The 25471-nt window shown below is 33.4% G+C and overlaps 4 protein-coding genes across 7 annotated transcripts; all 4 read left to right on the top strand.

Moving 5' to 3' along the window:
- On the top strand, nucleotides 1-2954 carry LOC102580347 (cell division cycle 20.2, cofactor of APC complex-like). Its single transcript, XM_006361190.2, has 5 exons — nucleotides 1-264; nucleotides 1127-1396; nucleotides 1538-1813; nucleotides 1946-2524; nucleotides 2625-2954. The coding sequence occupies exons 1-5, from the start codon at nucleotides 184-186 to the stop codon at nucleotides 2763-2765; spliced, it is 1347 nt and encodes a 448-aa protein (XP_006361252.1). The 5' UTR covers nucleotides 1-183; the 3' UTR covers nucleotides 2766-2954.
- A 1079-nt stretch (nucleotides 2955-4033) lies between these two features.
- On the top strand, nucleotides 4034-9706 carry LOC102580024 (growth-regulating factor 4-like). Of its 3 annotated transcripts, none has more exons than XM_015315199.1 (5): nucleotides 4034-4250; nucleotides 4506-4818; nucleotides 7306-7684; nucleotides 8764-9201; nucleotides 9303-9706. In XM_015315199.1, coding segments are annotated over exons 2-5 (1059 nt in total). In that variant the 5' UTR covers nucleotides 4034-4250; nucleotides 4506-4577; the 3' UTR covers nucleotides 9304-9706. The 3 variants fall into 3 exon arrangements, with proteins under 3 accessions (XP_015170685.1, XP_015170686.1, XP_006361251.1); XM_015315200.1 differs by having other exon boundaries at nucleotides 4034-4309; XM_006361189.2 differs by having other exon boundaries at nucleotides 4034-4344.
- A 7103-nt stretch (nucleotides 9707-16809) lies between these two features.
- LOC102579698 (disease resistance protein RPM1-like) lies at nucleotides 16810-20680 on the top strand. Its single transcript, XM_006361188.2, has 2 exons — nucleotides 16810-19717; nucleotides 20399-20680. The coding sequence occupies exons 1-2, from the start codon at nucleotides 16921-16923 to the stop codon at nucleotides 20419-20421; spliced, it is 2820 nt and encodes a 939-aa protein (XP_006361250.1). The 5' UTR covers nucleotides 16810-16920; the 3' UTR covers nucleotides 20422-20680.
- Nucleotides 20681-21945: 1265 nt separating this feature from the next.
- On the top strand, nucleotides 21946-25432 carry LOC102579168 (CAX-interacting protein 4). 2 transcript variants are annotated; one of them, XM_006361186.2, is made up of 2 exons: nucleotides 21946-22061; nucleotides 24124-25432. In XM_006361186.2, the coding sequence occupies exon 2, from the start codon at nucleotides 24147-24149 to the stop codon at nucleotides 25131-25133; it is 987 nt and encodes a 328-aa protein (XP_006361248.1). In that variant the 5' UTR covers nucleotides 21946-22061; nucleotides 24124-24146; the 3' UTR covers nucleotides 25134-25432. The 2 variants fall into 2 exon arrangements, with proteins under 2 accessions (XP_006361248.1, XP_006361249.1); XM_006361187.2 differs by lacking the exon at nucleotides 21946-22061 and adding an exon at nucleotides 23862-23886.
- Nucleotides 25433-25471: the final 39 nt, after the last annotated feature.

The following is a 25471-nucleotide window of genomic DNA, read 5'->3' as shown; positions in this document are numbered from 1 at the left end:
AAAAATCCCCATTGACGCTGAAGAAATTCAATACGCCATTGACGCTCTTTATCAAGAAATTCTCATATTGATCTACTAAAGACGCCGCCACCATTATTAACACTGTTAATTGGTTTCTCTCTGTTGTTGTTTCGCAACTTTGCCGTTTTGTATTTGATAGAGTAATTCTCTTTTTCTGTATCTATGGATGCAGGGAGCAGATACAATAAGTTTCGACCTCCTCTCGTTAATCAGATGTCTCACAAGAAAAGAACTCGAGAGAATGTACGTTTTTTTTTTCCATTTACTGTTTTTCTTCATTCTGTGTAGTCATTTCTTGGACTGGGTTTAAGTGGATTCTTATAGTCGAGCCAAATTGAGGTGTGATTAATTGATAAAATTATGAATTGCGAAGAATTAGTGTCTCTTTTTTTTATTTTGTATGAGGGTTTTGGTGGGTTTTGCGTTTTGTTTAGATTTTGAAAAATGGGGGTTTTCATAGTCGAGACGAATTGAGGTGTAAATGATGATTGATTGATTGATAGGTAGATTCTGGGCTCTTGAATTTGAAGTAGATTAGTGTTTCCTTCTGAATTTTTGTTTGTCTGGGTTTTGATTTTTCGCTTAAATTTTGCAAATTGGGGTTTTCCACTATGCAATCTTAATTATGAATATATTGTCGTTTGATCTGTTATGTGTGCTAAATGGTATGGTGGATGAGGTTACCTGATGACTTCTACTTTCGGGTATCGAATTTTGATGATGGTTTTACTTCTTTATTAAGAGAAAGAGGTTGCACTGGGTATGTTGTTGTTGTTATTAAGAGAAAGAGGTTAGGTGAATAAGCTGTTGAAAATTTATTCGTGATATGTCGATCAAACTTAGGAAATTGAAACAGGGAAGATAGGTAAAAGGCTGCGATTTTACTTTTTTGAGCTTTCATTAATCAAACTAGAGAAAATTTTGGACTAGGTGTTTTAACATGTATGGATGTCAGCTCTTTGCGTCACGTCATCCTGGTTTTGGTTGTATTTCTAATGATTGTTTTCGTTGTTTTAAAGTGTCAGTGTTGAGTTATGTTTTGATATTCATTATATGAGATTTGTTGCAAGGTTGGATTTTAAATGATATGTTTGTGAAAATGCAGCTGGACAGGTTTATACCCAATCGTTCTGCGATGGATTTTGACTATGCACATTACATGCTCAGTGGTGGGAAGGTTAAAAAGGAACACTATGGAGTAAATTCTCCATCTAAAGAAGCTTACTCGAAGCAGTTAGCAGAAATTTTCAACATGAATAGAACGAGGATCCTTGCTTTTAAGAATAAGCCTCCACATTCGGCTGAGAGAGTTTCTGAATCTCCATCATCTATACAACAGTCAAAAACCATTAAAAAGAGGAGATACATTCCCCAAGTGAGTTTTTCTTTCTTCCCCTTTTTACTATCTTTTTGTTTTTGCGTCTGTCCATGCTAACCATACTTACTGTATTAGTGTAAATAGATGTTTGATCTTGGCGTTTGTTCCTAACTTAGAGAACTCCTTGCTTGTTAACAGTCTTCGGAGAGGACCCTGGATGCTCCTGATATCCTAGATGATTTTTATCTCAATTTGTTAGACTGGGGAAGCAATAACATACTTGCCATTGCCTTAGGAAATTCTGTCTATCTGTGGGATGCTTCTGATGAGTCTGCTACTGAGCTTCTCACGGTTGATGATGATTTTGGGCCGGTGACTGCTGTCAGCTGGTCACCAGATGGAAGACACCTTGCAGTGGGCTTGAATAATTCGCACGTTCAGCTGTGGAACACCTTGCAGGGGTCTTGCCGATTGGTGAGTAGTTTCTTTCGTCTTCCTTCTTCTAGTCTAATTATTATACAACAATTTACGTGGAAATAAAAATATGCAGAGAGCTTATATTTTACTTTCTTTATCAGAAGTCTAACATCTTGCCTTTATACACAGCTGAGGACTTTACGAGGACACAGCTTAAGGGTTGGCTCACTTGATTGGAATGAAAACATACTGACAACTGGGGGCATGGACAGTATGATCATCAACAATGATGTGCGTGTAAGATCCCACATAGTTGGAACATACAGGGGACACAATCAGGAGATATGTGGATTGAAGTGGTCTGCTTCAGGCCAGCAATTGGCTAGTGGAGGGAACGACAATTTGGTCCATATATGGAGCATATCGATGGGGTCTGCTAATTCTACACACCAATGGGTTCACCGTATGACAGATCACACAGCTGCTGTAAAAGCTCTTTCCTGGTGTCCTTTCCAGAGTAATATGGTCGCCTCAGGTGGTGGCGTTGGAGATCAATGCATAAAGTTTTGGAACACCAATACGGGGGCATGCTTGAACTCTGTCAATACAGGTTCACAAGTCTGTTCCTTGCTTTGGAACAGACATGATCGCGAGCTTTTGAGTTCTCACGGCTTTACTGACAACCAGCTCACTGTTTGGAAATATCCTTCTATGATGAAAATTTCAGAACTTTTGGGTCACACATCAAGAGTTCTTTATATGGCTCAGGTATGATTGGTTAACCAGAACTGTCACGATTTGTTCGTTTATGCTCGTATTTTCACGGTGCTTTTACAGTTTACTGACTTTTCGTCTTGACATATTTCAGAGCCCAGATGGCTATACCGTCGCGACTGCAGCAGCTGATGAGACACTAAGATTATGGAATGTTTTTGGGAGTCCTAAAGAGACAAAGCCTGTGCTAAAGAGAAAGCTAGAGCCATTTTTTGACTTGGCTCAGATTAGATAAACCTCATATCATCATATCATATATTATGTATTATTTGTATAATTTTCATTTCAATTTGTAATTGTAAGAATCTTATTTGTATTCTTTATTATTTCATGCATATTCATCTTCTTTTTATTGAGAAATATGTAAATTGTCATCAAGATGAAAATTCTTCGAATATGAAATTGTAAGTAAATTTTTATTTAATATTTCCTTCTTTTTGAGTTTTCAAATATAACTTTATAATTGGTTATTATATTTTTGTATTCATTTCTTCCACCTTTAGGATATAAATATAATTAACGCTTTGAATAGGAGAAAATGATAGAAAGAAACTTTAGATATTTTTTATTTTAAGATTTGTAATGTAAAGGCAAGAAGAATTCTTCTTGATATTGGTTGAGTGTCTTTTATCTTTTTTGAATTGCTTTTTGAGGATATATTTTAGTTAACTTATTGTGTTAAGTTGTTTCTGTTTGAAAAGTACCACAACTCTTTCACCCACTATATAAATTTTATACAAGAGTAAGGGATAAACAAGCAACACACGTTTCGAAAACTAGTTATACTAAAAGTGGAAAGAATTTTAGGCAAAAATTAGATTACGATTTTACCCCTACATTAAATATAAATGTTACTATAAATTATTTAATAATAAATTAAATATTAAATAGTACATTATCATATTAGTATATGAATCAACCACCATAAAGTCTCTTGAATGTGTATTCGTTATATTAATTTTATATTGTTGATATTCGATTTTAATGGAGACAAAAACATGTTAGGTGACTTTTCTTCATGTCTTAATTTTTTATAAACATTATATTTTGTAGAATTAGTCAAAGTATGTTGAACAATACTCTTGCAATTTCGTGAAGAAGTTTGCAAACATCTTACGAGTAACTTTGTCAGCAGATTTTTTCAAGTGACTTATAAGTAGTTTTCTACAAGCAAATTTGCAAGTAGGTTTCAACAAACAACGTTGTAAGTTAACTCCTTATTAGAAGCTTTGCAAATAACTTGTAAGTAACTTTGTAAACTGCTTCCGTTGTTTTAATAAATAAGAAGCCAACTCAATTCATTTTGTAACCAAAAAAAATAAAAATTTCTCTCTTCCTCCTCTTTGATATAAGTCTTATTATTTCATAACAAAATTAACTTTATCACTACCCTTTGAAAAACAAAATACAATCATATGAACATTTTTAATTTTTAATTTTTTTTGAAAGATAATAAAAAGGAGAAGATATGTTTGCATTGCATCAATTGGACCACAACAAAAACAAAGACATGGCCCCCCATACCCCAAGGTCCCCTCAAACCTCAACCCCTACATCCTTATTCCCATGTCCCAATGCTTCCCTTAACCTCAACACTCATAAAACACTCTTCATTAACTTAAACCCACCATTCTTCCATTGCTAATACACAATGTTAACCTTCAAATCTCCATTTGATTAGAGTCATTAATCACTACTTAATCAAAAAACCCATTAACAAGTACTAGTACACTCTTCTTTCTTTCTTCACTTTTTTTTCTCTCTCTGTTCTTCTAGCAGGTTTATCCAAAACCCTAGATCTGTCCCCCTTTTGGGTAACCCCAACAACCTCTACTCCCCTTAACCCCTCTACCCCCACCCCCACACTCAAGAAACACAAAAAAAATGCTTTTCTTGATTATTTTTTGTCTTTCTGTTTGAGCATTTACAATATGTTTGTATATTAACTGATGTTTGTTCTTATTTTTGGGTGCAGCTTTTGGAAGAAAAGGGAAAAGGGTGTGTAAATTAAGCAAAAAGGTGAAGTCTTTTTTGGTTCTTGGAGGAGATGAGTGGGACCTCAACGACATCAGTGGTGGGGGTGGGGTTGGTGGGAGGTGGAGGGGAGGTGGGGTATAATGATTATGGATTCCGGCCACCGTTTACAGCGGTGCAGTGGCAGGAATTGGAGCATCAAGCTATGATTTATAAGTATTTAGTAGCTGGGCTACCTGTGCCACCGGACCTAGTAGTACCTATTCGCCGGAGTTTTGATGCTATCTCAGCCAGGTTCTTCAATCATCCTAGCTGTAAGTTTCTTCTTTCTTTTTCTCTTTTTTTTTTTTTTTTCAGTTTAAAGTTTTTTTTTGGTTTGTTTGTTTGTTTGTTAATTGGTTGATTTGTTGTAGTTATAGAGCATTTTATGGTGTTTTGTGAATGGGAAGGTTAATGTAATTTGATGGTGAAATTGGAGCATGCAGATCTAGGAACATTGTTTCTCATGGCTTTTTTCTAGTATTCTCTCCGTTTCAATTTGTTAATCTGGTTTTGACTTACCATGAAGTTTAGAAACTAAAAAAAAACTGTTGAATCTTGTGGTATTGCATTAAAGATATATATAATGTACCGAAATGATTTTTAATGTTGTGGTCTTAAATGGAAAGTTGAAACTAAAGAGTTGCCAAGAGGGGAAAGATACGTTATTAATTAAACGGACTAAAATGGAAAGACAAACAAAAGGTAACAGAGGGAGTATTACCTTTAAAGATGAAGAAAAATAATGAACTGCCATCCCTTTGTTTTTGATTCTAAAATCTTGGATGGAAGAATACTATCCATTCACTTTTAGAAGTATTTCTATAAGAGCTAGAAGCATTCATCCTTTTAGCGCAGCTGTCTAGAGGTAAGAGTGTGACTTAGGTGCTCATCATGTGATCGAACCTTACGTACAAAAGCTTAGGATTTAAGTGGACAAGGATAAGGATAGAGGAGGCTATCCACCTAGTTTCGAACTGTCCGACACTACCCTCAGGGATTTCTTGGTTACATGAAATCATTCTTTTTTCTTATGGTTTGTTAATTTTAGTTTATCATAGTTGAGCTCTTTATAGTGTTTGCATTTATGAGAGTGGGGAAGTTTACCATAATTTGATGGTTAAATTGGTGCATGCAGATCGATGAACATTGTTTTTCATTGCTTTTCTCTATTAAACCTTGCTTTAAAAAGAAAAGGAACTTTAGATTTGTTAAGGCAGTATAATAAAGAACTGCATCCCTATATTTTGATTCTAAGATCTTGGTTGGAAGTATATTATGGATTTGTTTTTAAAGTATTTTTACCAGTGCTAGAAACATTCACGGTTCATCTTATTAGCCCTGTTGTGTAGTGGTAAGGGCACAACACGTGATGACTTGTGGCTTAGGTGCTCATCACTGGATCGAACCTTGCTGTACAAATGCTTGGTATTTAAGTTGAGAAGGATAGAGGGCCGGGCTCACTATCCATCTAGTTTCAACCGTGCGTCCCTCATGGGTTTCTCTGTTATAGGAAAAAACAATTTTATTTTCCTTGTTTCTAAAAATATTTGTTAGATGAATCTATTTGGTATTGCACAAGCGGGTTCAATGGCTGATGACAGGCCAACAGCAAAGCAGAGAGCCAAGATATGTTTAATTTGACAGTCATTTACAAATTTATATTTTAGTGAACTAGTCAAATGTGTATAAACTCGACGCACAAATAACTTAACGAATTTAACTATTTACTGTAAAATTTCAAATCTTTACACATTTTCAAGTTTCATAATTTGCTTCAAAGTTCTCAATTTCTTATGTTTTGTTATTTTAATTATTAAAATACATCAATCTTTAATGATTTATATAAATAAACAAGATTATACAACACAGGATTACAAAATCTGTAGAGTAAATAAAACAAACAACAGCAAAAAGTTACTCCCTTTGTCTCAATTTAGGTGATGATGTTTAATTGGGCAGGGAGTTTAAGAAAGAAATTTCTTTTTATTCAATACCTTAAACAGAAATTAAACACCGGTGCATCGCAAAGGAGTGAACTTGTAGGTTAAGATCATGGGTTTGATTCCTTCAACACGTGCTCCTTTTCTTTTATCATTTGAATAGGCTGGGAAAAATGATCCATGCTCACTTCCTAAAAAGATGCTGTGCGAAAGTAACATTGTCTCATTTAAAGGGGGAAAAGAGAACACCCTGGGTTTTGTGATTCGAACCCGACCTTATCTAAAAGGCTACTAGCCTTCATCAATGTCCTAAATCCAATAGTTTCTGTCATGTGGATTTGATATTTGATTTGAAATTGTACTATTCTATAAAAATGTCATTTACATATGTAAATAGTTTAGTTTTTGGCCAAGCGCTTACTTTTAACATATATCCACTCTCTTGACATCTGGTGGGCTAAACCTTGTGTTTCATTATGGCAGTAAATCCATGATTGGCATGTTTTTGCTTCTCTCTTTTTCTTTTACACATAATTTCATAGTTTTACATCTGTATTAAATTTCAATGTCTCCCTCATGTAGTACTCTGTTAAGGTTGTGCTTAAATGTCAATGTCTGTTGCAGAAATTCCAGTCTCATAGAATTTTGATGGCAGTGTAGCTATCGAAATTCCATGATACTGGATGCAATATCAATAAATTCTGGCCGTACTTGATCCTAAAAAAGAAAAAATGCATTTTGCATGATAAAGGTCTTTCTTTTTAGTTGGTGAATGATGGGTTTGTAATGTAAATGTGGTAATGTATTTTACATGTGCAGTGGGTTATTGTTCCTATTATGGGAAGAAGTTTGACCCCGAGCCAGGAAGATGTAGAAGGACAGATGGAAAGAAGTGGAGGTGCTCCAAAGATGCACATCCTGACTCCAAATATTGTGAACGACACATGCATCGAGGCCGCAACCGTTCAAGAAAGCCTGTGGAATCTCAAACTACTTCCCAGTCCTTGTCGACAAGTATATCACACACTGCTACTGGGAGCAGCAATAGAAGTGGAAGTTTCCAAAGCAATAGCAGTGGAAGCTTCCAAAATATGCCATTATATTCCGTTGCTAATTCAGATGGAATAAGTTACGGAAGCACCACCACGAAACTGCAGATGGAGCCTGCCTCCTATGGGATAAATAATAAGGAGTATAGGTACATCCTCTTTGTCCTCTATGGTTCATGTTCTCCTTAAATAGATTTTTTTCTCATACTGTCCGTGCAACTTGGAGCCTCGGAACAACGGTAAAGTTGTCTCTGTGTGACCTATAGGTCACAGGTTCAAACAGTGGTGCTTGCGTTAGGATAGGCAGCCTACACTACATCCCATTGGGGTGCAGCACTTTTCCCGGACCTTGCGTAAACGTGGGTTGTGGGATATTTCGTGCATTGGCCTGCCCTTTACTGGTAGTGCACCTTGATTATGTGACTCTATAAAAGAGTTCTCAAGTAGTTGGCATGTCATTTTTGTTACTTTCATCTAAATTCTTGTGCAGCTTTGCATAAAATCTTGGTGTTTTGCCACAACTGTTTAATATTGTTTTCAAGTGACAAGTCTTCTGCTCCTATGTTGTGTTTTCTATTGCTGATGAAAGATAGAGTTGCTGGCTCCAATCTTTTACATTTGGACGGATGCTAAATATGACACGGGTGACTGTCAATCCTTCTTTTTTCCCCAATTGTTTCAAACTGAAAGCTGTCAAGTAGGGGAGATTCAGTTACCATCTTCCCTTTGTAAAACTACTTTAGGTCCAAATTATCTTACATAGAACAGTGAAAAGACTAGTGATCATGAGTATAAGGGATATCACTAATCATGATATTATCTCAAATCTTATCTCATCATCCACTTCATCAATTTGAGCTCAAAAACTATAGCATAGTTAGAATCCTTTAGTATTTGTTAGATTCTTATAAGTACGACAAGAATTTTATGCAAGAGGGCAAAATATGACCAAGTTTCCCCTGCTATCCCCTACTTAATACACACATGATATTGTCAATCTTTATCAAAAAAGAAAAAATTGGTGGTTGTCAATAAAATCTTGTTCTTTTAAGCCCTTTTCTTAAGACGATGCTCGCTCTTCACATTAACCGTTAGGGTATTGGGTACTGTTCGAAGTTCCATGTATGTTTTCTTGTTACGGCTCAGTGAATATGTCTGATATGGTGTATTGTTGGTCTTGCATTTGGTGTAAATGGCATAAAATCCAGTTTCATGAAATGCTACACAGGTACGGAATGGCTCCTGATGCGGATGACCACAATTTCTTGCCAGTAGCTTCCGCAAGTGTGAGAGGACTAGGAGGTACGGGTTCTAACACAGACAACATGTGGCGTCTGATGCCATCACAAGTTCCGTCAAAACCCAATCTGAAAAATGATTCCCAGCTGTTGGGTAGTTCACCTAATCCGTTTGAGCCTGTGATCGAATCAAAACAGCAACCCCAACATTGCTTCTTCAGCAGTGACATAGATTCACCTGGTACAGTAAAGCAGGAGACACAGCATCCAATGCGTTCATTCTTTGACGAGTGGCCTACATCCAAAGAATCATGGTCCAATCTTGATGAGGGATCTGGCAAAAATAATTTCTCCACCACTCAGCTGTCCATATCCATTCCGAATGCTCCTTCTGGATTCTCTTCAAGGAGTGCTTCTTCCCCTAAATGGTGAAATTTCAGCATCTTTTTCAAACTCTCTGTCCCGTTATTGTTGCAAGTAAGTGTTCGTAGCAAACTTAACATTACACTTTGTTTTTTTGTCCGTGCAGATGCTTAAGGAAGCTGTGGCTGCTTCAACTCTTGGCAGTCTCTGGTGCTATGCAGAGGAATGGTTGCCCTGGTGCTAAACTCCCGACATAGCAGTAAAAGCAAGACGTGTAGGTGGATCGACTCATCAAGTTGTAACCTCTACTTGTATGAGCTTACATGTACTTTTTATATTACTGGTACATTCAGTCTTTGCATTGTGTTTGTAGTTGTATTTCAATTTCAATACTCTTCTTAAGCAAAAAATATATGGCTTACAAGACAAGTGTTGTGCACAAGTTTGCCATAAAAAAATAATGTATTTATTCAAGTAAGTTGCTGGATGAGATGATCAATTTTGTGTGCTCCTGCTGTGGGAGTCAAACCAATTTTATGTTGGAAATCATCTCCTTGAGTTTGTGGTTAATTGCTATGTTGTTTGGACTCTCTAATGATGTTTTCATGCCCGTGTTGGATCCTCCAAAAAAAAAAAAAAATCCCCATATTTATCCATCAACATTTTTAAACTGGTTGAATTCATACATATATCTAAGCTTTGGTGGAAAGAGTTACTCAGTACTTGTACAGGTAGTAGGTACACTATAAAATTAATCAAAATGCGTATAAACTAATGAAGACACTACAGTTGTAAAATAGGAATAATAGTTCGAACTTTTTGTTGGGATGACGAAAGTAGGTTTGCTTTATTTTAACTAAAGGTGGATATAGAATGTCGATATACAAAGGTGGATGTAGCAAGTCAATATCATATTTATTCAAACTCAATATAATCGATTTATCACTTAATTATGATAAATTAATATTGTCTGTAATAATAATTTTTACATCTTTAAATAAAAAGTAAAAAAAGAAGATATTTCATATATGTATTTAATGCCACATAAATTGGGACATGGCAAATAACATATATTATTAAAAAATTAGGTTCAAAATGTACTATAAAATACAATAATTAACAACTTAATATATTAAAGAGACATATAAAAAATGGTTAATATTTGAAATTCTGCGTGTGCCACATAAATTAGAACAAACAGAGTAATAAATATTTTTTTCAAAATTATGTTAAAAAAAAGTACTACAAATCACAATAGCTAACAATTTAAAATATTTTTAAAATCATATAAAAATTTCAATAACTTCTCAAATTCCATAATATAACACTTAAATACTACATATTATATATTAATTACTATACTATAAATGACTTAAATACTCCATATTATCTATTACAATAATTAACAATTATTTGACACTTTAAATTCTATCAATGCCATATAAATTAGGATAAAAAACCTAACATATAATATTTAAATATATTTACAAATAATATAAGTAATACTATACATTACAATAATTAACAGCTTAATTATTTAAAACTTATATAAAAAATTTAATTGACTCTCTAAATTCTATTGGTACCACATAAAATGGATTATATGATAAACATATATTGTTTGAAATTGACGAAAAAGAAACTATAAATTACAATAATTAACAAAATAAATCTCTCGACTCCAACAAATCTATCAATTAATGCCACATAAATTGGGACATGGCAAATAACATATATTATTAAAAAATTAGGTTCAAAATGTACTATAAAATACAATAATTAACAACTTAATATATTAAAGAGACATATAAAAAATGGTTAATATTTGAAATTCTGCGTGTGCCACATAAATTAGAACAAACAGAGTAATAAATATTTTTTTCAAAATTATGTTAAAAAAAAGTACTACAAATCACAATAGCTAACAATTTAAAATATTTTTAAAATCATATAAAAATTTCAATAACTTCTCAAATTCCATAATATAACACTTAAATACTACATATTATATATTAATTACTATACTATAAATGACTTAAATACTCCATATTATCTATTACAATAATTAACAATTATTTGACACTTTAAATTCTATCAATGCCATATAAATTAGGATAAAAAACCTAACATATAATATTTAAATATATTTACAAATAATATAAGTAATACTATACATTACAATAATTAACAGCTTAATTATTTAAAACTTATATAAAAAATTTAATTGACTCTCTAAATTCTATTGGTACCACATAAAATGGATTATATGATAAACATATATTGTTTGAAATTGACGAAAAAGAAACTATAAATTACAATAATTAACAAAATAAATCTCTCGACTCCAACAAATCTATCAATTAATGCCACATAAATTGGGACATGGCAAATAACATATATTATTAAAAAATTAGGTTCAAAATGTACTATAAAATACAATAATTAACAACTTAATATATTAAAGAGACATATAAAAAATGGTTAATATTTGAAATTCTGCGTGTGCCACATAAATTAGAACAAACAGAGTAATAAATATTTTTTTCAAAATTATGTTAAAAAAAAGTACTACAAATCACAATAGCTAACAATTTAAAATATTTTTAAAATCATATAAAAATTTCAATAACTTCTCAAATTCCATAATATAACACTTAAATACTACATATTATATATTAATTACTATACTATAAATGACTTAAATACTCCATATTATCTATTACAATAATTAACAATTATTTGACACTTTAAATTCTATCAATGCCATATAAATTAGGATAAAAAACCTAACATATAATATTTAAATATATTTAAAAATAATATAAGTAATACTATACATTACAATAATTAACAGCTTAATTATTTAAAACTTATATAAAAAATTTAATTGACTCTCTAAATTCTATTGGTACCACATAAAATGGATTATATGATAAACATATATTGTTTGAAATTGACGAAAAAGAAACTATAAATTACAATAATTAACAAAATAAATCTCTCGACTCCAACAAATCTATCAATTAATGCCACATAAATTGGGACATGGCAAATAACATATATTATTAAAAAATTAGGTTCAAAATGTACTATAAAATACAATAATTAACAACTTAATATATTAAAGAGACATATAAAAAATGGTTAATATTTGAAATTCTGCATGTGCCACATAAATTAGAACAAATAGATTAATAAATATTATTTTCAAAATTATGTTAAAAAAAGTACTACAAATCACAATAGCTAACAATTTAAAATATTTTTAAAATCATATAAAAATTTCAATAACTTCTCAAATTCCATAATATAACACTTAAATACTACATATTATATATTAATTACTATACTATAAATGACTTAAATACTCCATCTTATCTATTACAATAATTAACAATTATTTGACACTTTAAATTCTATCAATGCCATATAAATTAGGATAAAAAACCTAACATATAATATTTAAATATATTTAAAAATAATATAAGTAATACTATACATTACAGTAATTAACAGCTTAATTATTTAAAACTTATATAAAAAATTTAATTGACTCTCTGAATTCTATTGGTACCACATAAAATGGATTATATGATAAACATATATTGTTTGAAATTGACGAAAAAGAAACTATAAATTACAATAATTAACAAAATAAATCTCTCGACTCCAACAAATCTATCAATTAATGCCACATAAATTGGGACATGGCAAATAACATATATTATTAAAAAAATATTTAAATAATTAAGCTGTTAATTATTGTAATGTATAGTATTACTTATATTATTTTTAAATATATTTAAATATTATATGTTAGGTTTTTTATCCTAATTTATATGGCATTGATAGAATTTAAAGTGTCAAATAATTGTTAATTATTGTAATAGATAATATGGAGTATTTAAGTCATTTATAGTGTAGTATTTAATATATAATATGTAGTATTTAAGTGTTATATTATGGAATTTGAGAAGTTATTGAAATTTTTATATGATTTTAAAAATATTTTAAATTCATAACTATATATTTCAATGTACAAGATTTTGATAAAATAAAATCTTTAAAGTTAAATTATAATGTTTTTGAAATTTAAATTATTAAAACATATATAATGATTTTATAGAAAAAATAATATCATATAAAATTAAATGAAAAGGATAATAAATTCAACTTTTACCATGATAAGGTTGAAAAATATTATTTAAGTGGAAGGAGGTGGGGCCCACTTGTATATTTTATATAGTAAGTATTGGACATTTGTAATGATTTAATTGGAACAATGATAGTAAATCCTAGACTCTTCTAATATATAGTAATATATAGTAATGTATGGATAATAACAAATAAAGAATCAATCATTCACCATGTGGTACATAGTACAAAATAATTGCTAACTTGTTCTATGCTTTTTTATCTGTACGGACGGCTCGCAATATTTCTAAGTCGACTTTTTTTTTTTCGAGTTTAACTTATAATATACGGATATTATAAAAGAAAATTGGTTTCCACATACATTTTTATTTTTGAGAATTATGAATATTTCATTTAGATGGGTTAATTGGAGACATGTTGGTCATACAACATTGATTAATATTCTCATTCTTTTTGACTGATAAGAAGACTTGGAAAGTCAAGTCTTAAAAATTATCAAAATTAATAATTACCTTTGAGAAAAGAGTGGGACTGTATATTTTTTTGCAAATGAAGTGCTATATTTTGTTCAATATTTTTTATTTTGAAAATTTTCCTTTGAACAAATCAATTGGATTATGTATAATCTCTAGCTAATATCAATATGTTATATAATTTTGATTATACACCAATATCTATATTATTTTATATCAATAGTATCTAAAATAGCTTATGTGTATCTCAATTATTTAGTAGATATTTGTTGTTATTTCTCACCCACAAATTCAAATAACTATGCACACCAAAATATAGACAGATGAAATAAAATCACCTACTAGCATTTATTTATTTTTGTCTAATCTCCCATTATTGTTTTTCCAGGTCATTGACCACCCTTAAATACTAGTAGTACTTTATTTATGGAGTACATATTTAAGTTACTCAATTATTCTGTTTTGGCTAATCTGGAATATTATATTACTCCATGTAGATGGAGATATTACATAGGGGAAAAAAGGTCACCACATTAGTAGTGCCATATTGGCAGAAATGGTGTTGACAGTGGGACCAAAAAAGCATTATATATTAAAATTATGAAAAAATTATATAAATACACATCCTATATTTTATCATAATCTCTAAAATTCATACCATTTAAAAAAAAATTATAAAAAATTCTTCTCAAATACATCTTTATCCCCTCTTTGATACATCCCTGTCCCTCTCGGATACATCCCTCTCTCCTCTCGGAAACATCCATCTCTCCTCTCGGAAACATCCCTCTCCTCTCAGATACATCTTTATCCCCTTTGGGATACATTCCTCTCATTAAGTAATGTATCATTCGCAATTCATGAGCTATATATTCACGGATTTCTTGATGTATCCGAGATCCTATAAATTTAAAGGATTTTTGTGATTTGAGAAAGAATATGGATCGATAGGATGTAATTAGCTCTTAACACTATGAAATTTATGTAATTTTTACAAGAATTATTGAAAACGAGTTTTGACATAACCAGTAAAATTAATGTCATGTAATCAGGTCAGGAGATCACCTGTTTAAGCTACAAAAACAACCTCTTGAAATAATATAAAATAAAAATTACATACAATACATTTTTGTGATTCGAATTCCACACATAACAACAATTTAATATATATATCAAACTCATCTTTTTTCTATAAAAGAAAGAAAGAGAGATGAATGCATTGTATTTTCAATAATTGTACGAACTTTGTCAACTTTTGTCAATCATGTTGATGATAAGTTCTTTTTCAAAGTCTTTATTTAGGAATCCAAGTAGTATTTGCCTTCTACTTTTTAAAATATGATATGAGTAGAATAATTTCAGTTTTATTTGTGCTCAAGTAGGCTGGAACCATGTTGTGGTGCATTGGTGGGAGTGTTTTACCCTTAATCAGAGGTCTTGGATTTGAGCCCTGGGTATGGAGAAAATCCTGTTGGGAGCGCCACCCTCGAATGAGCCCTGCAGAGCGCGATACGAATTTAGTCGGAGCTCCAATGTGGGCTCCGAACACAAGGAAAACCAAACAAAACAAAACAAAAGTAGGGTGGAACCCATGATACTTTTTATAATGTTAGGGTTTTATTGGTTACTCAACTATTTAATGGAAGAATCATTATTTATGTTTTATTCTTCTCAAAGAGTCAAACAAAAAATAATTTTGACTTTGTTCACTTATTTCTAATAGTTTTATGACTGTTTAAGCAATGAACAAAGTAATTGTATAAAAAATTTAACTTGTATACGATGATAATGCTAGAATAAAAATTGTAGTATCAATATATTTTAATTGATGTATAGCGGATAATCTATCTTATTTTTTAAGATTTCTATAAAAGTTGTACTATATTTTTCATATAGTTTTCATCTATAATGATGGCAATCATCTTGATAAGCTATCAAAGTTATATGGAAATTAGTAGAATATTGTCTTCTTAATTTCACAATATAAAACTATCAGTTACTTATCTAAATTATGTTGAAGTTTTATGATATCCTTGGAATTACCCCCTCCACTAATTATCTGATTAAAAAAAAAGTAAAAATCTAGCATATGCGAAGACAGTCTTTCTTTTATTTTTAATTTATTCTTTCAGATTCGTTTTATTTATAAAATTTGAAACTCTATGATAATAGCTATTGTTTAGTTATTGAACTGAAAAGTAGCTATTTTAATTTGTGAATTTTACCCATTTAGAACTCGATAGATAATGAACTTGTCTCTCTATTCTTCTTCACTTAAATATCATACTTTTGGTTGCAGTAGGGTTTGAAATTGCCACGTGTACCTAATTCACACATCATCACACGATGCGGTCTCACCACTTTACCAAAGCCTTAGGGGTTCTTATGTTACAAATTACAATTTATCAGTAGTGAAAAGATGGTAATTAGGTTTCTTTCATCCCAATTCTTTGTCATGATTTACTCTTTATCAAACAACTTTCCTATTTGGGGTTTCTAAGTCCTTGTTTGAGAGCAAGAAGGGTCCATTTCCAAAAAAATAATGGATGTCTATTGACTCATGAAGCTAGATAAAATGAGAGTTATGTGGCTTGGATTTTTCAAAAATATGAAGGAGCTAGTGAATGTTCGCACTACTTAAAAAAAGTCAAAAATTACTTTCAGAAATTGGCCTAAGAAAAGGTCAGTTTTCAAAAAAGTAGTTATCTTTTATTATTTTTTACATTTTTAGCGCAAAAAACCAGGAAAATGGAAACCCATCTCTCGGGTCACTTTTAATTTCTTTTGAGGGTTCGAACCTCGGATACACATTTTATAATTGTGTAATATTAAAAAAGGTCAGTTCTTTTATAACCTCTAATTTGAGTAACATTATTTTTGGAGAGTTCAAGCAATAGTTGCTATGTGGAACCATTATGTATACATATTTATACATGTGGATATGTGTTATATGCGCCATTAGTACATATTTATTCATTATTTGTGGACATACTTTACTGTTGGTATTTTTTTTTTCTAGTTATATACAATTTATACCTGAAATGAAATATATTATACATGAGAACCTTTACTATTGGTTTTGATAGTTAGCTTTATACATCATTACCAAATAGTTGTCTTGTTCATGAACAACAATTTTTGAGAAAAGACAAAAAAATGGCTGAATCTGCAGTGAAAATCTTGATATTGAGCATGGAGTTTGTGCTTGACAATCCAGGATATGCGATTGGAGGAGTTCGTCACGAGATCTCGAAGGTGAAACTTGAGCTAGAGAGCATAGGTTCATTTATAAAAGATGCTGAGAAGTGTAAAAACCAGAATGAAGGGGTGTGTGTTTGGGTGGTACAAGTGAGGGACGTAGCGTTTGAAGCTGAAGATATCATTGATGAGTTCTTGTATCATGTGGATAGCATGAAAAAGAGCGGTTTTAGAGGGCGTCTAGCTGGTGTGTTTTACCTTCCAAAGATACTGTGGTTGAGGTATAAAACTGCCCTGGAGTTGAAGAGAATCAGATCTGAGATTAAAGACATTGCAAAACGAAGCAAGAGGTATGATCTAAGTCACATGGAAGCATCCTCGAACGCTGGATCAAATTCACAAAGTTGTTGTAGTTGTGTGCAAAATATTGGAGAATCTTCACTCTTCATACAGAACGACGAAGTTATAGGGATCGATAAAGTTAAAGACTCGTTGCTGTCAAGTTTGGAGGGAGAGGAGGCTCACCGTGTTGTCATTTCTATCGCGGGCATGGGTGGTTCAGGTAAGACAACTTTAGTCGCGAAAGCGTATACTAGCCTGACTGTGAGGAAGAATTTTGATTGTTGTGCTTGGGTTTCCGTCTCACAAAACAACACGATTGAGGACCTGCTCAAAAAGCTGATCTCAGAGTTTTTCGATGAAAAGGAAGATCTGATCCCGAAAAACTTGAAGTCAATGGACTACAGGCAGTTGGTGGAGACTCTTGTGAAGTTCTTGCACAAAAAGAGGTATATTGTTGTATTTGATGATGTATGGAACAATAATTTCTGGAGACAAATAAGTGTTGCTCTTCCTGATGATAAAAACCGGAGCAGGGTCATCATAACAACGCGAAATGAAGATATTGCAGCTTACCCTTATGGTCCTGGTGGCACACATTTTCGTTCTAAACCTTTAGCTGATGACTACGCGTGGATGCTATTTTGCAACAAGGCGTTTTCAAGTCAGCCTAATTGCAAGTGTCCTCCTGAACTGGAGGAAATAGGCAGGGCATTGGTGAAAAAATGTGAAGGTCTACCATTAGCAATTGTTGCTCTTGGAGGACTAATGGGGTCTAAAGATAGGTCGGAAATGAAATGGAGGGAAGTTTACGACAGCTTAAGTTGGCATATCAGCAACAATAAGTTACTGGATGAGGTTAAAACTGTTATGTTGTTGAGTTTCAATGATTTGCCTTACTATCTTAAGAACTGTTTTCTGTATTGTTGTCGTTTTCCGATGGGAAAATGGATAGGAGCAGGCAGACTCATTAGAATGTGGATGGCTGAAGGTTTTCTGGAAGAAAAGAACAGCCTGAATTCGGAAGAAGTCGGGAAAATTTATCTCAAGGAACTGATTTCTAGGAACTTACTCCAGGTTGTAAAGCATCAGAGTTTTATAAGACCGAAGACTTGCAAGTTGCATGATCTGATGTGGGAGCTAGCTCGTTCGATCTCAGAGAAGGAGAATTTCTTGTCTATATGTGGTGAAGAAGTACTGGAGAAAGATGAGAAAAGAGCACGTAGATTGTCCGTGTACAATGTTGATGGAGCGGTTAAGATGAAAGGTGATTTGACACACGTTCGATCTTTCTCTATGTTCAATGACAAAGGGGAATCCAAGTTTTTGTTGGATGATCTTTTATCCAGGTTTAGACTACTGAGGGTGTTGGAGTTGAACGATGCCAAAGTTGATTCGTTACCTAATGAACTAGGTAACTTGTTCAATCTAAGGTACTTAAGTCTGGGTGGTACAGGAATAAAAGAGCTTCCAACGTCTGTGAATCGACTGAGAAACCTACAGACGTTAGATATTAGGCGAACAGAAGTGAATGTACTCCCAAATGGAATCACCGAGCTGCATAATCTGCGACATCTTCTTGCCTATGGCAAAGAGATATCAGCAGAACATTTTGCATATGTTAGAGGGGTGCAAGTTCCGGGTAAGCTGTGGAAGATGAAGAACTTACAAGTTCTTAATTGCATACAGGCAAATGCGGATATAGCACGTAAGATAGTGAAAATGACTAAGCTTAGAAGGATTGAGCTCACAAATGTCAAAGAAGAACATATGAAGAATTTATGTTTGTCCATCGACAAACTTAAATTCCTTCACCATCTACTTGTGATGACAGTGGATGCAAATGCAATTCTTAAATTAGACGATCTCTCGAAGACTCCATCCATTTTCCGGAAGGTTATTTTAGCTGGAAGAATGTGCAAAGTTCCTCGTTGGTTTTCTTCGATGCTCAACGTTATGCATTTGCATTTGCATTGGAGCCACTTCCCAAAAGATCAGGATCCTATCCCCTGCATCAGTCAGCTTCCGTGTTTGGAGCATCTTGTGCTGGTTAATGCCTACGCCAGCCAGAAACAGCTGCACTTTGAATCAGGATTCCAAAAGCTCGAGGACCTACACATTTCGTGTTTGCCAGAGTTGGATGAAATGGTATTCCTGGAAGGAGTTATGCCAAAACTTGTGCGCCTGCATATACACGATTGTCCTAAACTGAAGGTGGTTCCTCAAGGACTTGACTATCTTACCAATTTGGAACAGATGAATCTGAAAGCAGCTTCATTAGAACTCGTTGAGAATATCCGTGGCAAAGGAAGTAGCAATCGTTCAAAGGTTGGACGGATCCCATCCATCAAACATTACTATGAGGTAGATGGTCAGCATTCATGTGAAAGTCTATCCTACACATTGTATCCAACAGGTACTTCATTTTCTTCTTCAATTCTTATAGCATTCTGAGAAATTGATTGTGAAGAGTTAGGTGCTCCATTGTGTTTTCCCATTGAGGCCGAACCTAAACTTGTGCTCGAAAATAGCTGTACACACACTGACAAGGGATGTATGGATTCTCGAGAAAAGAGGAGCTATGGAGAGCTACCTTAGTCTCGTGCACGTGCATCACACAAGTCTATGTTGCATCAACCTATGCTAATGACTTGATAACAACGATTAGTCGTGAGCACGTGCATAACACACTACACATTTTCTCATGTTCTTCGCGTAATTTGAAGTTCACAATCACCAAAACAATCAAAGGCATATAATCAAGTTGTAACATCCAAGCCTCATAACTTAAACTCTCTTTCACCAAACTACTTTAAGCTTGCTCTATGTACTTATTGAAAATTCAAGCTTCTCCTATCACCTAATCACAATGATAACTTTCTGGCACAAACTCTACTAATGCACTATATTGCTCGGACCTCCCAAAAATGTTATTGTACTCGTGTTGGATACATGCACTATTTTTGAAGGATCAGACGTACCTGATAGCCTTTTTTGAAGAATCCAAGCAGTATAGCTAATGCATACTTGATGATTTAGTATGTGTAGCCTTATTACTTCTGACATGTTAGCTCTGACACTTTGATTCAAAATACAGATTGGCGCGGAACCTTGCAATAAACCTCCTACATCTCTTATGGTGAACGCGTCGTGCTTCTATTGGTTTTTGAAGTGCCCTTCTAGCTATTTCTCTACCAATAATTCTTCAAATTGGTTAGTTTTCCTATAGTGTGATTTAGGTGAAGTGCAATGGTGCTTGTTTGGATCGGCACTGTACATGTCGTTTTATTATTTGCATTTATATTATGTAAAATACAAGTGTGAGTTGTAATATGAACAATTTGTTGATGAAAACATGATGAATCATTTGTTGCTGCAAGCCTGAAACTGTGCGGCCATTTTTCAACAAGCCTATCAGGAGCGGATCTAATGTATCGGTAGTGAGTTCATCTAAATCAGTACTTACGATGCAAAACATAAATTTATGTGTAAAAATTCAATAAAATTACAATAAATAAATATGAACCGGTGACTTTAACAATATATAATGAGTTCATTGCTAAATCTTAAAGAATGAATTCATAGAATTTAAATCTTGAATCCGTCTCTGGCCTCTACAATAGGCTCTAGCGTGGCGTGTAGGCGAAAATCTCAAAGTATTTTGTTTCATAGAGAACTTTACAATAAAATGTAGTTAAATCATTAATTGTTGAAGCTTAAACCAAATTCTCAAAGTTCAAGTCTTTTTTCTTTTAGATGTTCCTGTCAATTACAAGTTTATCAAACAGGACTAATGTTGCCTAATGGTGATTTATGTGTTAACAAAGGTTTCATCTATATGAACAAGCATTCAAGGTGCAAAATCATAAGAAATTACTCATTTTCTATTATTTTCACGTAACTTAACTAGATGTCAAGTTCGAGTACTTAGGAATGGAAAAAAATCTTATTATGAGTGTTGCCCAAATGGAACTCACGCGAATTTGAATTAGGTTGGGCCCTAATACAAATATGAACACCGAATGAAAAATCCAATACCCCTGATTCTTGAAGGCATATAAGTCCGAACACTATGTTAAATGTGCAACTGAGACTACACTAAGTGAGGCAAGAGTTCATTTCATGATATTGGTTTATCGGTTATTGATCTTTATCGGTTTGATTAGAGGTTTAATCGTTAAGATTTGACACCAAAAATATCATGGAAAATCACTTTAAAACAAGGTGATAAACCAAATGAATCATGCACATGAGTTGTCAGACTTGATCAGAAGCAAACACGGTCAAATTGTAGAATAACTGAAAGTTTGAGACAACTTAAAATGAAAGTATGAAACTAAACTCTAAGTCAAGGACTTTATATACCAAATGGTATAAATATATTATATAATTATTTAATTTACTATCGAATTATCGGTTAAACCATTAAAAAGAAAAGCTTCCAACCATTAAGAATCAATAATCAGATAATAAAAAATAATAATCAAAATCGTTACCCAATATTGATAAATCAATAACTTTTTCAGTTCGAGCTATGGATTATTCAAACTTGAAATAACAAAGGAAAAAAAAAAAGAATCACCGACTCATACTAAACGCGTCGTTTCGGGTCGTAAAATCTATTTATTCGCGATAGGATTTCTTAACTTCTCCTCTTTTTTTCATTATTTGCAATTCGAAATTGGGAGCTCCGACTCAAAATCACCGGACATAGTTTCCCGATCTTCACCGGAGGAAGAACTGATAAAATCGTCGGAAAGGTAAGTTTCAGATCCCAAAATTTCACTGTGTATTTGAAAAGCAATTAGAGAAATAGCTGGAAAACGCGATTTTATGGTTTCGTTTTCTATTTAAATTTTATTATTGATTATGCAATCATCGATAGCTTGTTTTAATGGGAATATAGAATGAAATTGATAATTGATGATAAGTATAGCCGAACCGAAGTAGTTTGAGATTGAGGTGAAATTGTGTAATCTGTACCTTTATTAACCCTACTAGTTTGAGATTTGAGGAGAAATTGTTATTGATGTTGTTATTGATGATTGTGGTGTAATATGCACTTTTACTAACAGATCATATCTGGAAAAACTAGAGAAAAAGCATAAAAGAGGCACTATTTTTTGGTTTATTTTTGTTTAAGTTGATTGTACAATCATCCATAACTTGTTTTAAGATAAGTTACTGTGTATTCAGGATACATATAGCCGAACCAAACTAGTCTGAGATAGAGGTGAAATTGTTATTGATGATTGTGGTGTGTTGTGCACTTCTACTAACAGTTTATGGCTGAAAAAAACCTAGTGAAACAGCACGATTTTATGCCCTAATTCTGTCTTCTTTTAAGAAAAAAAAAGAATTTTTTATTGATGCTGCAATCACTGTTAGCTTGTTTTAAGACGAATTACCAAGTATTGAGGATTTCATTAAGCTAAACCCAACAGTTTGAGATTGAGGTGAAATTGTGCTTGTTGTTGATGATGATGATTGTGGTGTAATCTGCACTTTTACTAACAGTTTATATCTGAAAACCCCTAGAGATATTGCAGAAAAAACACGATTTTATGATTCATTCTTTTCTAAATTCATTTGAATTGATTGTACAATCACCTGTAGCTTGTTTTAAGAAAAAATATTGAGTATTGGAATAAATGGGCAGATGGAATGAAATTGATATTTGATGATTCATATAGCCAAAAACGAAGTAGGTTGAGATTGTGGTGAATTTGTATAGACATCTTTATTAACCGTAGGAACTATTTGAGCTCGCTTACACCAATTATCTCATTGAAGGGGCTTTAAAGTTTTGTACCTTTTTTTGTCTTTTCGGGAACTTGTACCATCTGTTTGTTGGTTGTTTTTTTTGTAATATTAGTCCTTACATCAATTATTGTTGAGCCCCCCACGACTCGGATCCTATTTGGATTGGCTTGTTTTAAGTCGAAATAGCTTTTAAGCACGTTAGAGTATTCGGGTGAAAGAAAAAAGTGCTTTTAAGAACTTGTTTTTAAGTCAAAAAGACAAAAATAAGCCATAAGTATGACTTTTGGCTTATAAGTCAACAACTATAAGCCCGTCCAAATAGGCTCTTGGTTCCCTTACATGGCTTGGGCAATCCTCACCTCTTGAGCTAGCTTTTTGGGTTGAGTTAGGTCCAAGGTCCATTTCTTTGTCAATTATCTCGTTGTAAGGGGGCTTCATATTTTTTGTATTTTTGGTCTTTTGGGAGGCTTTCACTATTTGTCTGTTGGTTTTTCATATTGCTTTACCTTAGAAATCAACTACTTTAGTTAGTTATGTCTTTGTGGATTTGAATTGTTGTTGTCGGCCTAATTTTGAAACTTATTTGATCTGATTTTCTAGTTCAAATTGGGAATTGTTTAAAAGCTAGGGCTTCAATTTTTTTGTGCTTAACTAATGATTTTTGGTGTACACATCCTACTACTGTTCTGATTTTAAGATCCGGATTTTGATCTTTGAAAATCTAGGGTTGGGAGTGTTGATGATGTTTACGTTGTGATTTTCAGTGTAAATGGACTGTTATGATTTTTAGCTCTGAATTTGGAACTTTGAAAGGCTGCTAAGGTTTGGAAATCTGGTGCTTACATGTTAGATTTTTAGTGAATACAGCTTTTTCACTTCTGATTTTAGCACCGAATTTGGAGCTTTTTTAATAAACTGCCAGGGTTTGGAAATTTGATGCTTACATGTTGATTATGTGTATACAGCTATTCCACTTCTGGTTTTGTCTCTGAATTTGTTAGTGGAAACTATTCTATTTGAATGGTAATACTTAAATTTTTTTTTTTTTGGTGTATAAAGCTTGCAGGTGAGAAACAGTCAACATGCCAGCCACAGCAGGTAGGGTTCGCATGCCTGCGAACAATAGGGTTCACAGTAGTGCAGCCCTACAGACGCACGGCATCTGGCAAAGTGCCATCGGTTATGACCCATATGCTCCTAGCAAGGATGAAGACAAGAAATCATCTACCCAGAAGGCGTCGTCGGCTGCAGACCCCGAAAATGCTTATGCGAGCTTTCAGGGTTTGCTTGCACTTGCTCGAATCACTGGATCAAATGCTGATGAGACCCGTGGAGCATGCAAGAGGTGTGGGCGGGTTGGCCACCTCACTTTCCAATGTAGGAATTTCGTGAGTGTTAAGGATGATAACAAAGATAAGGATGCAGAGGCAATTGAAGCTGCCGTGTTGTCTGGATTGGAGAAGATTAGGGGGCATGGTTCTAAGATGAAGGGGAAAGCAGAAAATGAGGATAGCAGTGAAGAAGAGGAGGAGAGTGAGAGTTCTGATTCCGATTACGATTCTGAAATGGAGAGGGCAATTGCTGAGAAGTATGGTAAGAAGGTGAGTAGAAAGTTAAAGTCATCATCTAAGAAGCACAAGAAGAAAGATTCTGATGATGATGACGATGACGAGTCAGACTCTGGAAAAAGGAAAAAAAGGGGTAGATCAAAGAGGAGGAGGAGTGGGAAGAAGAGGGGACACAGTGATTCGGAGGATGATGATGAAGATAAGGAGCGCAGGAAGAGGAGGAGGGAAAAGAGGAGGAAACGGGATGACTCATCAGATGAGGAGGAGGATCGGAGGAGGAGGAGAAAAAGTAGGAAGGAGAAGAGGAGGAGGAGAAGTCATAGACATGCAGACAGTTCTGCTGAATCAAGTGATGAATCGCCTCCAAGGCACAAGCGTAGGAGCAGGAGAGCAGCAGCCTCAGCATCTGATTCTGATGCCAGCAACTCTGATGATGCACGAGTAGGCAGGGACAAAAAACGTTCTGAGAAGAGGAGCAGGAAACGTCATGATGATGAATAGTAGTAATGTACCCCTGAAAGGAGATTTATCATCTACTATCTGGATTGCAGGTCCATTTCTTTCTATGGAACTTGCTTATCTAGGAACTTTGTGTGTATTTGTCATTGTCTATTTTCATCTTTTACCTCAACAAATACTCGTCTGCTTGTAATTTTCCCTTCATGGTCTTGAGTATTGTTCAACTGATGTTGCAGTACTGCATCAGTTATTCAGGATATTGCTATCCTTGTTGAACTTGCATCATGTTATCCTTTTAAAGGTTTTGTGGAGTTATTAACTACAATCCGCAACTTGTGCAACTTCATAGGGTGGTATTAGTTGAAGTGGTATTAGTTGAA

This window comes from Solanum tuberosum, unplaced genomic scaffold (genome assembly GCF_000226075.1).
Source record: "Solanum tuberosum cultivar DM 1-3 516 R44 unplaced genomic scaffold, SolTub_3.0 scf00341, whole genome shotgun sequence".
Classification (NCBI taxonomy): Eukaryota; Viridiplantae; Streptophyta; class Magnoliopsida; order Solanales; family Solanaceae; genus Solanum; species Solanum tuberosum.
Note: the sequence above shows the minus strand (reverse complement) of the source record. Positions and strands in the feature narration are given on the sequence as shown.

Coding starts and splice junctions, on each gene's coding strand:
- LOC102580347 (XM_006361190.2), top strand. CDS start 184: ATGGATGCAGGGAGCAGATACAATAAGTTTCGACCTCCTCTCGTTAAT. Junction 1,397..1,537: donor AGAGGAGATACATTCCCCAA/GTGAGTTTTTCT, acceptor GCTTGTTAACAG/TCTTCGGAGAGGACCCTGGA. Junction 2,525..2,624: donor GAGTTCTTTATATGGCTCAG/GTATGATTGGTT, acceptor GACATATTTCAG/AGCCCAGATGGCTATACCGT.
- LOC102580024 (XM_015315199.1), top strand. CDS start 4,578: ATGAGTGGGACCTCAACGACATCAGTGGTGGGGGTGGGGTTGGTGGGA. Junction 4,819..7,305: donor GTTCTTCAATCATCCTAGCT/GTAAGTTTCTTC, acceptor TTACATGTGCAG/TGGGTTATTGTTCCTATTAT. Junction 7,685..8,763: donor ATAAATAATAAGGAGTATAG/GTACATCCTCTT, acceptor AATGCTACACAG/GTACGGAATGGCTCCTGATG.
- LOC102579698 (XM_006361188.2), top strand. CDS start 16,921: ATGGCTGAATCTGCAGTGAAAATCTTGATATTGAGCATGGAGTTTGTG. Junction 19,718..20,398: donor CTACACATTGTATCCAACAG/GTACTTCATTTT, acceptor TTCAAAATACAG/ATTGGCGCGGAACCTTGCAA.
- LOC102579168 (XM_006361186.2), top strand. CDS start 24,147: ATGCCAGCCACAGCAGGTAGGGTTCGCATGCCTGCGAACAATAGGGTT.